The sequence below is a fragment of the Acipenser ruthenus genome, chromosome 18 (assembly GCF_902713425.1).
Source record: "Acipenser ruthenus chromosome 18, fAciRut3.2 maternal haplotype, whole genome shotgun sequence".
NCBI classification, from domain to species: domain Eukaryota; kingdom Metazoa; phylum Chordata; class Actinopteri; order Acipenseriformes; family Acipenseridae; genus Acipenser; species Acipenser ruthenus.
The window spans coordinates 850,001-867,160 of NC_081206.1; the positions used below are offsets into that span (position 1 = coordinate 850,001).

General features: G+C 44.8%; 1 protein-coding gene and 1 long non-coding RNA gene across 3 annotated transcripts in view; one reads left to right on the forward strand and one right to left on the reverse strand.

The window, feature by feature from the left end:
- LOC117421230 (matrix metalloproteinase-24-like) overlaps positions 1–11,995 on the forward strand; it is a 24,008-nt gene extending 12,013 nt beyond the window's left edge. The window contains exons 4-9 of one of the 2 annotated variants that reach the window (XM_058990668.1): positions 388–701; positions 1,343–1,504; positions 2,292–2,506; positions 6,245–6,383; positions 7,995–8,261; positions 9,160–11,995. In XM_058990668.1, coding sequence (XP_058846651.1) covers positions 388–701; positions 1,343–1,504; positions 2,292–2,506; positions 6,245–6,383; positions 7,995–8,261; positions 9,160–9,500 — 1,438 coding nt within the window. In that variant the 3' untranslated portion in view covers positions 9,501–11,995. The remainder of the gene's footprint in view (positions 1–387; positions 702–1,342; positions 1,505–2,291; positions 2,507–6,244; positions 6,384–7,994; positions 8,262–9,159) is intronic. The other variant, XM_058990669.1, reaches the window with a different exon arrangement.
- Positions 11,996–14,328: 2,333 nt separating this feature from the next.
- Positions 14,329–16,858, reverse strand: LOC117421239 (uncharacterized). Its single transcript, XR_004547474.3, has 2 exons — positions 16,640–16,858; positions 14,329–15,307 (listed from the first exon to the last, which is right to left on the reverse strand). It is a non-coding gene; the product is annotated as an uncharacterized LOC117421239 (long non-coding RNA).
- Positions 16,859–17,160: the final 302 nt, after the last annotated feature.

Here is a 17,160-nt window from a genome sequence, read left to right on the forward strand (position 1 = left end):
CCTGCTATAGGATGCTTGGAATAGATGACCGGACTCACGATGTATACAATCACATTACACAAGGGTAGACTCTTCTGCTAACTTACCCGGAGAATTGCGTCCTTCAGGGTAGCTCATTCTAAAACCTTTCAAAGTGCTCGATTTCTTGCATGTCTGTATAGTCTTGCGTTCAAGTGCCTTTTTGAGCACTGACTTGTCTTGGTGGGATTAACAAAGCAACGTTACCCTGCAGGAGGGAATACATCAGTTGTTAAGCACAGCACAGCAGAGGACAGGCTCAGCCTGACTCCTGCAGGAGGCTGAACACCTTACTGTCCACAAGTACAGATCTAGCTTTGAAACTGACCTGAATTCATTTTAAGTCAAAAAACGTGTTTTGTTTTTCAGCATACATAACTACACCCCCAAGGTGGGCGAGCTTGACACACGGAAAGCTATCCGTCAAGCTTTCGATGTGTGGCAGAGGGTGACCCCGCTGACGTTTGAGGAGGTCCCCTATCACGAGATTAAGAGCGAGAGGAAGGAGGCGGACATCATGATCTTCTTCGCCTCGGGTTTCCATGGAGACAGCTCTCCGTTTGACGGGGAGGGGGGGTTTCTGGCCCACGCCTATTTCCCGGGTCCGGGGATCGGAGGCGACACGCACTTCGACTCGGACGAGCCGTGGACTCTGGGGAACGCGAATCACGACGGTAATCGTGGTAAATTCCTTTCAATCTAACATGAATAGGCCAGCTGTGAAAAAGATGATGTCGTCCCTATCAGTAGATTGGGAAGGAAGCATATAACCCAAACAAACACAGCCTGCTACCACGCGTAATAATCCATAGGCTTTTCTCTTGAATGACATGACTGGAAATCAATGCGCAGGCACCGGTCAAATGCTGGATATAGATCTCGGCTGTGTACAATCCTTCCCTTTATTATTTTCAATATGATTTCTAATTCCTTGTTATTATATTATGGAAAGATAAATAACAAAGTTAAATCGCGAAAGGGCAGCCGTGCTGGCAGTAAAACGCAGTGGAGAATATTTTGTATTTTAGTTTATACAAAACACTGATGTACTTCAAGAAAGGAAAACCCTTTGAATTCCCTCTCAGTTCCGTCTTAAGCAAAGAGCAAAAGCTTCTCTTCAGTGTGTTTGCCAGGCTCTCTCGCGTGGATCCGATTCGATCTGCAGTCGTGTGAAATCTTGCTTTCTTTGTGCAAGCAGCTTTTTTGGGGGGAGGGGGGGGGAGTGGGCGAAATATTGTTTATAAAATAATAATAACTAACAGAAGACGAAATGAAAATGAAAACGGCATTGTGTTTGTTTGTGTCCCTCTCCCCGCTCTTTTAGGAAATGACCTGTTTTTAGTGGCAGTCCACGAGCTGGGCCACGCCCTGGGTCTAGAGCACTCCAATGATCCCAGCGCCATCATGGCTCCCTTCTACCAGTACATGGAGACGCAGAACTTCAAGCTGCCCCAGGACGATCTGCAGGGCATCCAGAAGATCTATGGTTTGTAAAAGTGTGTCTTGTGATTGGTGACTGAAAGTGGGAATTAGCAAGCCTTCAGGAATCCTTGTCTTACTTTGGTGAGAAGATAAAACTCATATACAGTATCCAGGCAGAACCCATCCCATTCAATAACAAATTATTATTCCCCTAATAAATGGAGCTAGTCAATCAAACCTCGAGACACACGCCAGGAATGGAAGAAAAAAAATGCAGATTTGGGTAAATCCAGGAAGATTTCTTTAATACCATTCAGTAAACCAGCTTTGATACAGATGATGCAGTGCTAGTGGGATTTAGTTGGGAGGAATTTAATAACATCACCCAATCAAACACAGCCTTTACGAGTTGCACATTCTCATGAGAGTTTTATTTAATTTGATTGTTTTTCTGTTCTTTCGTCTTCCACGCTGTTTGAAAAAGAGTGCGTTTTTCCTCAGGTTTATCCCACAGTCCCCTGACTGTGGTTTGAATATTAAAGTGTTTCTGCTCAACGTTCCCCCTAGTGGTTTTCTGATCTGCGTTCTCCAGCGTCAAGACAGAAATGTGCAGTTTTGCTGCAAGCCTGAGTTTGTTTTTAAGAGGGATTGTTTCCAAGCCCAGGGAGGATCATTGCAAGGTGCAGACCCACCCCAGCAGGCGATGTGATTTGATCATCAACCGTGAACTTTACTGTCCAATTGGAAACCATTGGGAGACAACACCGCCACACAACGATCCTCACTGCACTCTTTTATTAACCCGGGTCTGCTAGAGCATGACTCACAGAGTTTGTGTTTTTGTTTTTCAGGCCCTCCTGCTGAGATGCTGGAGCCCACCAGGCCCTTGCCTACTCTACCAGCCCGTCGATCCCACACCAACTCAGAAAGGAAACATGACCGGCAGTCTAGGCCCCCACGTCCTCCCTCGGGGGACAGGCCCCACTCTCCAGGGGCCAAGCCTAACATCTGTGATGGGAACTTCAACACTGTGGCCCTGTTCAGGGGGGAGATGTTCGTATTTAAGGTGAGAGAGCACCACTTCTCCCAGCAGCCCCTCCCAGTCCTCCCAGAAGTACATCCGTAAGGGTATTATAAAGTATATGGGATGACTGTAAGCAATATTAGAAGGCAACAACAGATCCTATTAGCCCCTCATAATGGTCACAGTTTGAAATCATTTGAAATTGGAAGCTCTGTGCTGTGCCTCCCCTAACAGGCTGGTGTTGCTGTAGTTATGTTTGCGTCGTCTTGGAACGAGACTGGATTATGACGGACGGACACTGCTGTCAGCTACCTCTGCTTCCAGAGACACAATCTTTTCCTCGAGGCCTTTCACTGAGAAAATGAGAACGCAGTCCTTTCCCCCACTATGAGATTGTTGAGGTTATTTTCTATGTCCTGTGAATGGAAATGGGGTCAACTGGCTCCTTCACATCGATCTGTGACACAGTGCTGCTGTTCAGCCTCCCCTCTTCTCTGAATATATCACAGTAATGACACGCCGCTGGGATGCTGAAAGCTCCAAGCCCTTGTAGAAACAGAAAGGGTTGGGTTATTACTGCCGGTACTATCATTAGTTCACAGCTGTACGGAGTGCAACCCTACAATCCACTGGAATAATGAGTTCAGTGCTGTGCGCTTTCGTTAATTTTTGGGGGTTTTTTTTCAATCTGGCAGCACAGAAGAACAAATTTCAATTATAATAACGAGCTGGTTAGCTTCTTATTTCCCTTCTTATTTATTATTATTATTATTATTTGTTGTTTTGTTTTTAAATCTATTTAAATATGTTTCACTTGGGGGGGGAAGGATTTACAAAGGCAAAAAGAGGTACAGTGACTAATTAAATGTCAGCCACATATTCACTAAGGGACTACGGGGGAGGTTTTAATAACTCTAAATCGTAGAAGACACTGGTCCTGTTTCGATGTGTTTTCTTGTTCTGTGTATTAATAGAAGACACTGGTCCTGTTTCAGTGTGTTTTCTTGTTCTGTGTATTCATTGAAGACACTGGTCCTGTTTCAGTGTGTTTTCCTGTTCTGTGTATTCATTGAAGACACTGGTCCTGTTTCAATGTGTTTTCCTGTTCTGTGTATTAATTGAAGACACTGGTCCTGTTTCAATGTGTTTTCCTGTTCTGTGTATTCATTGAAGACACTGGTCCTGTTTCAGTGTGTTTTCTTGTTCTGTGTATTCATTGAAGACACTGGTCCTGTTTCAATGTGTTTTCCTGTTCTGTGTATTCATTGAAGACAGTGTTTTTCCCTGCTCTGTGTTGCAGGATCGCTGGTTCTGTTTCACTGTGTTTTCCTGTTCTGTGTATTCATTGAAGACAGTGTTTTTCCCTGCTCTGTGTTGCAGGATCGCTGGTTCTGTTTCAGTGTGTTTCCCTGTTCTGTGTATTCATTGAAGACAGTGTTTGTCCCTGCTCTGTGTTGCAGGATCGCTGGTTCTGTTTCAATGTGTTTTCCTGTTCTGTGTATTCATTGAAGACAGTGTTTTTCCCTGCTCTGTGTTGCAGGATCGCTGGTTCTGTTTCAATGTGTTTTCCTGTTCTGTGTATTCATTGAAGACAGTGTTTTTCCCTGCTCTGTGTTGCAGGATCGCTGGTCCTGTTTCAGTGTGTTTTCCTGTTCTGTGTATTCATTGAAGACAGTGTTTTTCCCTGCTCTGTGTTGCAGGATCGCTGGTTCTGTTTCAATGTGTTTCCCTGTTCTGTGTATTCATTGAAGACAGTGTTTTTCCCTGCTCTGTGTTGCAGGATCGCTGGTTCTGTTTCACTGTGTTTTCCTGTTCTGTGTATTCATTGAAGACAGTGTTTTTCCCTGCTCTGTGTTGCAGGATCGCTGGTTCTGTTTCACTGTGTTTTCCTGTTCTGTGTATTCATTGAAGACAGTGTTTTTCCCTGCTCTGTGTTGCAGGATCGCTGGTTCTGTTTCACTGTGTTTTCCTGTTCTGTGTGTTCATTGAAGACAGTGTTTTTCCCTGCTCTGTGTTGCAGGATCGCTGGTTCTGTTTCAATGTGTTTTCCTGTTCTGTGTATTCATTGAAGACAGTGTTTTTCCCTGCTCTGTGTTGCAGGATCGCTGGTTCTGTTTCAATGTGTTTTCCTGTTCTGTGTATTCATTGAAGACAGTGTTTTTCCCTGCTCTGTGTTGCAGGATCGCTGGTTCTGTTTCAGTGTGTTTTCCAGTTCTGTGTATTCATTGAAGACAGTGTTTTTCCCTGCTCTGTGTTGCAGGATCGCTGGTTCTGTTTCAGTGTGTTTTCCTGTTCTGTGTATTCATTGAAGACAGTGTTTTTCCCTGCTCTGTGTTGCAGGATCGCTGGTTCTGTTTCACTGTGTTTTCCTGTTCTGTGTATTCATTGAAGACAGTGTTTGTCCCTGCTCTGTGTTGCAGGATCGCTGGTTCTGTTTCAATGTGTTTTCCTGTTCTGTGTATTCATTGAAGACAGTGTTTTTCCCTGCTCTGTGTTGCAGGATCGCTGGTTCTGTTTCAGTGTGTTTTCCTGTTCTGTGTATTCATTGAAGACAGTGTTTTTCCCTGCTCTGTGTTGCAGGATTGCTGGTTCTGTTTCAATGTGTTTCCCTGTTCTGTGTATTCATTGAAGACAGTGTTTGTCCCTGCTCTGTGTTGCAGGATCGCTGGTTCTGTTTCAATGTGTTTCCCTGTTCTGTGTATTCATTGAAGACAGTGTTTTTCCCTGCTCTGTGTTGCAGGATCGCTGGTTCTGTTTCAATGTGTTTCCCTGTTCTGTGTATTCATTGAAGACAGTGTTTGTCCCTGCTCTGTGTTGCAGGATCGCTGGTTCTGTTTCAATGTGTTTCCCTGTTCTGTGTATTCATTGAAGACAGTGTTTTTCCCTGCTCTGTGTTGCAGGATCGCTGGTTCTGTTTCAATGTGTTTCCCTGTTCTGTGTGTTCATTGAAGACAGTGTTTTTCCCTGCTCTGTGTTGCAGGATCGCTGGTTCTGTTTCAGTGTGTTTTCCTGTTCTGTGTATTCATTGAAGACAGTGTTTTTCCCTGCTCTGTGTTGCAGGATCGCTGGTTCTGTTTCACTGTGTTTTCCTGTTCTGTGTATTCATTGAAGACAGTGTTTTTCCCTGCTCTGTGTTGCAGGATCGCTGGTTCTGTTTCACTGTGTTTTCCTGTTCTGTGTATTCATTGAAGACAGTGTTTTTCCCTGCTCTGTGTTGCAGGATCGCTGGTTCTGTTTCAATGTGTTTCCCTGTTCTGTGTATTCATTGAAGACAGTGTTTTTCCCTGCTCTGTGTTGCAGGATCGCTGGTTCTGTTTCAATGTGTTTCCCTGTTCTGTGTGTTCATTGAAGACAGTGTTTTTCCCTGCTCTGTGTTGCAGGATCGCTGGTTCTGTTTCAGTGTGTTTTCCTGTTCTGTGTATTCATTGAAGACAGTGTTTTTCCCTGCTCTGTGTTGCAGGATCGCTGGTTCTGTTTCAGTGTGTTTTCCTGTTCTGTGTGTTCATTGAAGACAGTGTTTTTCCCTGCTCTGTGTTGCAGGATCGCTGGTTCTGTTTCACTGTGTTTTCCTGTTCTGTGTATTCATTGAAGACAGTGTTTTTCCCTGCTCTGTGTTGCAGGATCGCTGGTTCTGTTTCAGTGTGTTTTCCTGTTCTGTGTGTTCATTGAAGACAGTGTTTTTCCCTGCTCTGTGTTGCAGGATCGCTGGTTCTGTTTCAATGTGTTTCCCTGTTCTGTGTGTTCATTGAAGACAGTGTTTGTCCCTGCTCTGTGTTGCAGGATCGCTGGTTCTGGCGGCTGCGTAACAACAGGCTGCAGGAAGGCTATCCCATGCAGATCGAGCAGTTCTGGAAAGGACTCCCTGCCAGGATCGACGCTGCCTACGAGAGGTCCGATGGAAAGTTTGTGTTCTTCAAAGGTATGCTTATTGTGTTTTCGTTGATGACATTCCTGTAGAAAGCCCCCGGGGCTGGAGGGTTTGCTGTATTGGTTTCATATCTTCATGATGATTTGTGAGATAAAGCTTTGTGAGTAGAATCCACTACCTAAATACCTTTACATGGGCAAGGAATCCTTTTGCAATTGTGCAGAGCTGACCTGCAGAATGTATAGAGGATTTTGATCCCTCAGATAGGTAGCTTTACTCTGACTTGACCATGCATGCAAACGGGGCCGCTGTAAACGGGTAGCACTGGATGGTTTAAATGAAGGGGGATCAGATGGTTTAGTAAATGAACGTGACGGGTTCTTGATGTGGGGTAGCCTGCTAGCTGCAGTGCTGTCTTCTTTCTTAGCTGTCCAGCACGCATTGAGAAATCCCATCTTACCCTTTCAAGGCGGGGCGGCAGTCGCCTCAGACTCTCTGCAGTGCCGTGTGCTTCAGTGTGAGCCTGTCTCATCTTCCCTGTGGCACTCGGAGCTGGCTCTGTGTTCATGAATTTACTGCAAGCTGCACGGGGCGGCTCTGTGAAAAGGATGAGTCACCGCTGATTTCATGTCAAGTCTTAGAGAAATGAAGTTAGAGATTGGGTTAGTGCTATAAGTGAAATAAAGGTGATTTCTAATCTAAATCCCAACGCTCTCCCCCTACGCTCCCCAGTCCTTACTCTCGAAGCTCAAGGCTGCCTCTTAAGAGCCCCTCTGTTACCCACACAGCCCCTTGTTAACCTGTCTGCTCGTCTGCAGAGCTCTTCTGCCCTGCTGTTGTGAAGAATGTGGAATCACTATTTACAGAGCAGCGCAGGACTGTGTGTTTTTGTATCTAAAGGTAAAAGTGTTGTAATTTATACTGTATGTTTGTTAGGAAGTGTCTTGAGCGAGAAAGTCATAAAAATAATATCACAGTTGCAGTCCGATGACAGAGTTTTTGCTGTATTTCTAGAAGCCCGTTTTGCACAAGCATGAAGAGGGAGCTGCTAGTTTTTAGCCAGGATGACTCATTTTGATGTTCCTGATACTGACAAATGCTTTAATAGAAATGTTTGCCTGCTAGACTTACAGTTTCCTCCCAGTCTTACCTTTGATGCTACATAACAACAGTTCTTCTCAATCACTCAAAGTGTGTGTTCACGTCCTCAGAACAGGCTGGTCCACACTGGCCCATTGTTCAAGTCCTCAGAACAGGGTCTGGTCCACACTGGCCCATGTTCAAGTCCTCAGAACAGGGTCTGGTCCACACTGGCCCATTGTTTAAGTCCTCAGAACAGGGTCTGGTCCACACTGGCCCATGTTCAAGTCCTCAGAACAGGGTCTGGTCCACACTGGCCCATGTTCAAGTCCTCAGAACAGGGTCTGGTCCACACTGGCCCATGTTCACGGCCTCGTTTCTTGTGATCCAATATCCACTAAGGATTTATAATAAGGATTTATAAATTAGGGAGAAAACAATAAAAATAATTGGCGACCACTATATAAAAAAAGCAATGACCTCAACATGGACCCTGAAAGCAAGACCCTCTGGGTCCATTCGGTGTTTCTTTAGGTTTCCAAGTCGCTTTTGTTTTGTGAAATCAATTTCCTGTCCTTGCAGGTGACAAATACTGGGTGTTCAAGGAGGTGACCGCGGAGCCGGGGTACCCCCACAGCCTGGTGGAGCTGGGCAGCTGTTTGCCACGCGAGGGAATCGACACGGCCCTGCGCTGGGAGCCCGTGGGCAAGACCTACTTCTTCAAGGGGGACAGGTACTGGAGATACAACGAGGAGAAGAGGGCAGCCGACCCCGGCTACCCCAAACCAATCACCGTCTGGAAAGGCATACCGGAGGCACCCCAGGGAGCATTTGTCAGCAAGGAAGGCTGTGAGTATCGCACCGGCATTTTCTAATGTCAAGGAAATATGTCTCCTTCATTATAATGACTAGCGCTCTTCAGTTTGAAGAATCTGACTATTAGACGTGCAGATGGCCGGTCGCTATCCTCGCTTAGTCATGGGACTGGAGATATTTTTAGCTGGTGCTGCAGAAAGCTGGCAAACAAGCAGTGCTGCTGTCTGTTGAGTAGAACTATTAGCATTTCTGCCGTTAGTGTCACAGCCTACTGCACTGGATGCCACAGAGGAGCTTACCAGCTTAACCCTGCTAGCTTCCTGATGTGAACTTTATAAAAATAAACCCCAGTCGACAGAGGCATGTGTGCTCGGTATTACTGTTTGTGAACCAGAGGCATGTGTGCTCGACATTACTGTGTGAACCAGAGGCATGTGTGCTCTGGATTGGGATTGGGTTAGGGTCGGGGTTAGGGTTGGGTTGGGGTTGGGTTGGGTTGGGTTAGGGTTCGGTCAGGGTTGTGGTTTGGTTAGGGTTGGGTTGGGGTTGGGTTGGGTTGGGTTAGGGTTTGGTCAGGGTTGTGGTTTGGTTAGGGTTGGGGTTGGGGTTGGGGTTGGGTTAGGGTTGGGGTTGGGGTTGGGTTAAGGTTAGGTTTGGGTTAGGGTTGGGGTTGGGGTTGGGTTTGGGTTGGGGTTGGGGTTGGGTTAGGGTTAGGGTTAGGGTTAGGGTTAGGTTGGGGTTGGGTTTGGGTCGGGGTTGGGTTAGGGTTGGGTTTGGGTTGGGTTAGGGTTAGAGATGTTATGCTTTCTGGGTAAAAAGGTACAAATGCAACTGGCTGCGAGTAACCGAATGCAAACCAGCTGAGAGGTTTAAAAAGATTACTAAAAAATATCAGGCTAACTAAAGCATGCCCCTCTCGTCCTTCTTCTAGTTTACACCTTCTTCTACAAAGGGAAGGAATACTGGAAGTTCGACAACCAGAAGCTGACCGTGGAGTCGGGGTACCCACGCTCCATCCTCAAGGACTGGATGGGCTGCGACCAGTCGATGGTGGAGAAGAACAAAGACCGCCACCTCCCACACGACGACGTGGACATCATGGTGACCATCAACGACGCCCCCAGCACGGTCAACGCCATTGCCGTGGTGATCCCCTGCATCCTCTCACTCTGCATCCTGGTCCTGGTCTACACCATCTTCCAGTTCAAGAACAAAGGCGTGCAGCAGCAGCACGTGACTTACTACAAGCGGCCCGTGCAGGAGTGGGTATGACAGGCTCACCAGGGGTGGACCCGTTTTCCTTCATAGATTGTCACGAGCGCTGCAGGTGAACTGGACGCCATCCTTTGAAATGCCCCTACCACCTTACCAACGGAGGAGGGGAGGGGAGGGGAGAGGGAGGGGAGGAGCTAATGAAAGACCCTGGACTGATTGAATCATGGGGAATTCACTGTGCTTCTGGTACTGAGCATGAGCAGAAACACACAGCAGGGGTGGGGGCTGACCTGTGCAAGCTGAGCAGCCTTGCCATCCTTGCTTCTTTACTCTTTTCTGGGGCGTGCCATCCTGTGTCGGGTCATGTTGTCCACTTTTCCGACGCCTTCTTCTTGGACCTTCTGAAAGGAAGAAGCGAGGAGCGCACCTCTTGAGTGTTCTCAAGGCTCGCTACCAGCAAGTCAACTTGGAAATGGATTATAAACATCATTTTAAAAAAAAATGTGAAACAATTCAAATGAGACCTAAACAAAAACAGTAGGTAGAAAGACCATAGAAGAGGAAACCCAAGGGATTTGCCATGGAGCATTGAAACTTTCCATACAGTTTGTTCATGGATCATAAAAGGGAAATGAGGTTTTCTATGAAATGTAATGACTCATGGGCGATTTCAGAAATGACTTTGTTTTTAAGTTCAGTAACCAGGACTCTTGTAAGGCTTGAATAAACTGTAGCTTGCTAGTTTTCATTGCCGGTGACCTTGTCAGAAACAGCTGGTTATTGAATTGAATGGGGGTGGGAGGTAGGGGGGTAGGATTTTCTTTGTATTAGTGTGGGTGGTACAACAGTTAGTATCACTTGCCAGTAGCCGAAGGCTTTTGTTAGGAACCGTGATCAACGTGCTCCATTCTGAATTCCTATAGGGATAAATACCCTTAAGGATTTATTAACAGGAATAAGTGGGGCCATAAGAACTGCTATATTAAAGCAGCCTTAAAAAAACCTTTTTTTAAAAATAACTTTTGTCTATAAATGTTTCCATCACTTGTCTTTGTATCAGGAACAATAAATCGGTTCCACAGCACAGCAGGAAAGTGATTTAGTTCAGTGATTTAGATGAACTGCTCATTGTCTTTTTTGAGGTATCACAGAGGAAGATCGCTGAACGCTGAAATCACTGCGGAGTGTTGCAGGAGCTGATAGCGGCTTGCTAGCGTTTCCTTGACTGAGACTTGAGATTGAGGATAAAAAAAAAGAACAAGGCTGCTTTAAACAATGACATAAAGACTCTGAGGTTTATCGCTTACAAGGCCTCGGTAAATGCTGAAGATATAGAGAGCGGTCCAGAGTTCCTGTAAAGACTGTTATCAGTAACCTGCAGCACAGACCGCAGTAACTCAGCGATTTCCATTAAACCCCAAGCTATTGAAGGAGAGCTTGACCTGAACCAGGTCCTTTAAACAGAGCTGCGTGCGTTCAAGCGTTTCCTGAGTGAACCTGCGGGCCCCCCAGTGGAGAAAGGGACAGCTGGGATTGTATCATGTGACCCAGGAGGGGCAGCAGTACGGGAGGTTTGTTAGTAAAGCACAGAAGCATGTACAGATGATTTAGTTTCCATTAAGACATGCATTGGTATCATTGTGTCTCATTTAGAGTAGACCTCGATTTAGTTATATAGGCACACTGTGTTTGCAGGGTTTTTAAACTCATCGGCTGTTAAGACAAGGTATAGGGATTTTGTTAACGTTGGTGCGAAACTGATCAGTTCAGAAGTCAACGCTTTTCCAACCCTGATGTGTATTGGGCCTCTCCCTCCGGTTGCATTCATGTCATTATTAAAACATTTAGGTACATTTGAATGCAGTATTCATGTAGATAAGTAGCATCCTTTGATTGATGTGTTTATTGCACAGCTGCCAGAAAACAGACCTGATGCCATCAGTGCCATGAGTAGCACCAGAGCTCCAGTGTGGAGTACAGAGCAGCGCTGCTGTTTCATAATAGCACTGCAGCTGAGCTTCAGGAATCGTAGCTGCACTGCTTGGATAGGCAGTTATACCCATTCCAAACGGGAATGTTTGAAAGGCAAGCTTGATTTACAGGTGCTCCTGTGACATGTTGCCATTCAGTGCTGATTGCTTCTCTCAGAAGTTTCCTGCCCTCCTCCAATGATAGCCTTGGCACGGACTACTTCGCGCTGAGGAAAATGGTTTTAATGGGAAACCGTGGGAGTGATTCTAGCTGGTGTTTATCTGAAGCTGGTTACACAGAGAGTATTTCCTTTGAACAGCTGGAATCCGTTGTCTGGCATTTTAAGATGTGCATTGTTGGTGCTGGATTATTAACCCCGCTGTGAATGATTGGTTTGAAAGCATGCTGTAGTATGAACAGCGTGTGCTGATGCTGCCTGACCAAGAGGACATCCATACAGGTGAGATGAAGCATCAACGGGATGCTCCTGTGCACAGATTAGAATAGGAAGGATGTGAAGTAGCTAGCTCGGTCATGTACTAGAAAATCATTTTGCACTACCTTTTCTTTTCCATCTGTCAGAGGCAGGGGATAAAGCTGTACCCGTTTGTGATTGCGAGTACTTTCAAAGCAAAAACAAAAGTGTGTGTAGCAGGGGAAGAATGAAAATTCTACATTGTCTTCATTTCCAGCTAGAATTGTTTTGTAAGCTCTTTTTGAAGCGGCTGGTCTGGCCATGTCTGTGCAGCCTGACTCCAGACACAGCTATTGTTGCTCCGCATGCTTCTGTACTGTGGTAGGTACAGAAGCAGGCGGAGGCGGTAGGTGGGGTCAGCTCTGCTGAAAAGTCACAGTGTCACAACAATGCCTAAGAGCAAGCTCAAAGGCAGCTACAGTGAAAAGGAATCAATATTGCAGCAGCAGTAAGTAGAATATCACCATAAGGGAATCTTCTTTGATTTTATTAGTATGAGGGCACCGTCTGGAGAGCTTTGGCCATTAGCAGGGATGGAAGTAAGACTCGCATTACATATTGCATTGAGCTATGCCCGGTTTTACAATGCACAGCTTCTTTAATGGGGAGGATTAACTGCCATGTAAAGAAGGCATTATTCTGAGCGAAAGAGGAGTGAAATATTTCATCGTGAACATGTTTGCTTTTCCTTTGCAAGAGGAGCAGCTGATAGATTGTGATTTTAACACTGGGGGATTCAAATCCTAAGCTGTTTTTTTCCTGCTATGTCTTAAAGAGAGGTGATTTTAATAGCATTTCTAATGGTTATCGTTTTTTTTTATCAGCCTCACAATTAGACAGAGTGTAACAGGATCCAGAGAAAGCCTTTTAAAAGGAGTTGTATACAACAATATAAATAGGAGCTTGTAGACTTCCCATCACCAGTACAGTACCTTAATACTCCACTGGTCCTAGGAAGCACTCCAGATACTGTGGTTTGGTTCTGTGAACGGACATGCAGCACATGGTAGATAGTCTATATGCATGCCTTGGTTATTTTTTGCATTATGGGTTTCATTCATAAAGAAATATAGACAGTCTATAATTGAGGTATATGGCATTTTGCAAAGGTCTTAACTAAAATGTAAATTAGACCAGGTGGTCTATTTTAATGATCTCAAGTGGGGCAGATCTCAATACTGCCACTCCTGTTCTTATCTTGCTAGTCATGTTACAGTGGGAAGAACCCACGAGAGAGCACAGGTTCAAGTTTTAGTGCAGCAGTTTAGCTCTGAAAGACCAAACGCAGTCTAAACCCATCTTAAAATATCTTTGACGCCACCTTATAACCATGTAAAACCTTCCTAATTCCATCGTAAACATCTTTATGAAGGACGGCACTGTCTGTGAGATTTCAGAGGTAAGGAAAGCTGCTGTCTGCTTCGTCTGCTGTACGATCACAGATTTGAGTTTCTCGTTATGGACAACAAAAACAGCCGCCTTTAAAATAACCTGCTGTTGCCTTTTTGTTCTCAATGTGTTTCTTTGTTGTGTGTTTTTTTTTAACTGGAAAACTGTTAACACACGTTTTATGCTGAACATATCACATGCCTTTCTTCATACCTGGGGCACTAAAGAACAAACCCCATGCTTCGTTTAACACAGTTTTAAGGGTGTTGAATCTGGTGTTTCTATCCTGCAGATTTCCAAGTAAAGCACAACATGTTCTCTCTTTAAAAACCTTGTGGAACAAAGCTTTCCTCTCCACGTTTCTCATAGTAACCAGAAGCACTGCTCTGTTTATTTCACAATTGAAAAGATACCTTGCTTCATTCTACAGATATTTTTTTAAGTAATTAAGTGTGAAATATATTTCAGACGCATTTCATTTTTGCATTCTAAAACGGCTGCAAAAAAGTAGCCATTTATATATATATATATATATATATATATATATATATATATATATAATTATACACGAGAACAAACAATAGGTTTCGATTTCCATTGCAAGATTTTTAATGCATGGATTTGTTAAACAACTTGCCTGTAACAAAGCTCAAAAGACTGAGGCCAACTTACACATAACAACTGAACAAATACAACAAGTGTCATTGATAACAGCGCCCTCTGATAATGTAATCTCACTCACAGAGACTCACTCACTTGTAAAGGTTTTTTTTCTAAGCGCTTTGTGAAGTTAGGGGCTTGTTTTTATAAAGCAGCATCATTCGCTTCTCAATGGGGTGAAAAAAACCCACCAATTAAAAGGAATGAGAAACAACTCAACACTTCATTCAACCCTCTGAATTAAAAGCCTTCGTTGTTTATTTCTGGGTTGATACCTTTATTGGGTGCATTTCTCCTTTCTGAATAAAATGTGCTAATTGTGTATGAACTGGAGTAAATAGCTTTGAGAATTCAGCCCGCAGCGTCCCATGCCCAACGAACACAAGTCTCTAGTTCTGATAATTTGTACATATATCATTATGTTTATTGAATTCACCACTGCTAATCAACATCAGCAAAAAAAGGAAAAATCAGGAAGGTAAAAAGACAAAAAAACACCCACTGTTTATAGCTGGGGCTTGTGAGCGGTCTTCAGCTGTTTGTGTGTGTTTTTTTATTTCCTTGCTAACAACAATTTGAAGTACATCCAAAACAAAGCACTTTTCTTCCTTTTCAAGCGACGTGGTTGCGATTGTCACTCGTACTGAACACAGCAAGGTGTTGGCTTCGCTTTTGGTTCCTTGGTTTGTTTTTTTTAACTCTACACTGTGATGTATCTAGGATTCTCTCACCATGTTGTATTTCAAATCAATTTGTCAATAAAAATAAAGGGAGCCGTCATAAAAACTTTCTCCGATGTGTCTTGTGTGTGATTTCATGCCCTGCATCTCACTCTACCGTGACGTCATTCGAACCCTGCAGTTAATAAACTGGGATGATCACAAACGACACGGTCTGAAACTGGACTGGCTTTAATGATTACCTGCTCAGTATTTTCAAAGGATTTTGAGCTTGAAGAATGACACAAGCTGAAAAACCCTTGATTGCTGTTCAGAAAGCAGGTTTCGTAGGCTTGATTATAAATATGCTAAATGAAATCCCCCATTAGCAGAAGCGTACTCTAATGCTGAGTTCGGGCAGCGGCTCGTTCGTAACGGACTGGGCGAGGAGGAGGCGGCTGTGCCAGTCTTGCTGCAGTAGCGTCCCCAGTCCTGCAGGGTGCAGCGGCTTCTAGTACCAGTTGGTGCAGGTGATCATGAAGCACATGTCATCCACCGTCCTGGTTCCCAGCACGCGCTGCAGCAGCTCCCCTGCAAGTGGTCCATTGCTCTCTTCACGTGACGGTGCCTCTGCTGGGGTTTCGCTGGGGCCTGTGTGCGGTCTTTCTTCTGCCTGGCCTTGTTGGTCATGACTCTGTCCTCCCCCCATTCTGTAAATGTAACACAGCATGCATGTTATTCATATTGCATGGGAAACAGAAAGACAATGCTCAACAGCTGTTGCACAGACTAGACACGTCTCGGGTTACACGATGACGAAGCAGACAGTACTGCATGCAGTGTATTCGACAGTACTGCATTATCAGAAACTGGAGCCTGTCGTTACTGGAACTGATGCGTCTCTCTCAGCATTACATCACAGGTAACCCGAGCGCTGCTCTGCCAGAGACCTTGGGAGAACTTTGAAAGGACGGTTTCATAACCGCGCTGCTCTGCTCTGATCTCTTCATTAGAGAGACACGGGACCTCGCCTGCTCTTCAACGTGATTCCAGGTGCAGTGCAAAGTCCACGCAGCGGAGGACAGCACGGCTTTCTCCCCCTGCCTCAAAATCAAAGACAAGTGAAACAACAAGAACGAAAGACAAGGGGAGGGGGTCGAAATGAAAAGTGAACCCCATGAAGAGGAGCAGTGGAAATGTTACTGAAGCGAATGAAGAGGAACACAGCAAGCCCTTTACTTTGTGTTATAAAAGGCGTGTACATTGCAGGGATGTTCTGCTGTGATTACTCAATATGCATTACCAGGTGCTTGTTTTGTAGACCTGTGGCTGTTTCCACAAATCCTGATTAGCCCTGATCTTGGACTACCTGATATTACACCCCCCCCCCCCCCACTCCCCCCCAGGTAAAGTGCTTCAAGATGAATGCCAGCCTGGGCCTGTTAAACCAGCTGTAAGTAACAGGTCTGAGACAAAGGCAAGCGCACCTCGGATTAGATGTTTTTATGCATGATTAGATTTTCATGCATTGATCACCCAATAGTTGAACTAGACTTTAAAATGCAAATATTCAGATTCCATTAACATCACTGCCCTATAAATAACCCAGCAAAAGGAGCAGTTACATAGGAGGGAGCGAGTTAAATCAAGTGGAGGGTGTGACGGTACTAGCGACTGAGACACGGTATTCTGCGATAGTAATTAGTTAGTAATTAGTTTATTTAGCAGACGCCTTTATCCAAGGCGACTTACAGAGACTAGGGTGTGTGAACTATGCATCAGCTGCAGAGTCACTTACAACTACGTCTCACCCGAAAGACGGAGCACAAGGAGGTTAAGTGATTTGCTCAGGGTCACACAATGAGTCAGGTGGGATTTGAACCGGGGACCTGCTGGTTACAAGCCCTTTTCTTTAACCACTGGACCACACAGCCTCCTTACCTACATGTCACAATGTAACACTGTTTCGTACTACACTGTTGTCACAGATTATTGAATACCGCAACGCTGCAGTAGCTCACATGCACACAGACAGCACTCACATGCTCGTCCTTCTCCTTGGTGTATCTGACAGAAGTCTCAGTGCAGCCCCACTCCTACAGTCAAGCACGGTGCAGCTGCTGGAAATGCTCACGTCTTTACGTCGACGAACAGGACTACAATCGAACGTCAGAGCAGCTCTGCTCTGGTTGGTTAACCCGGCCAGTGACTCGTTAGGGGCGGGGATTGTGTGCTCTGCGGCCGTGGAGTTATATTAGGAGTCTTGAATGAAAATCCGTTGCTTGCAGTTACAAGCACAGCGTTGTGGGCTCTGCGGGGTATTCATTGCTGTGAATACCTGGGCAAAGACGCATCAAAACAATGTGATAATATTAAATTACATACAAAAAATATTCAATTGCCCCTACAGTACGTACGTTTAAAGCACATATTTTGAAAATGCTCAAATGAAAGAAGCTAGTCTTTATTTTTTACTATATTTTATTTATTAGGTTTCATATGCACCCATGTTTTTTATTATTATTATCATTATTATTATTCAAAAAACAACCCTCAGTCGAGT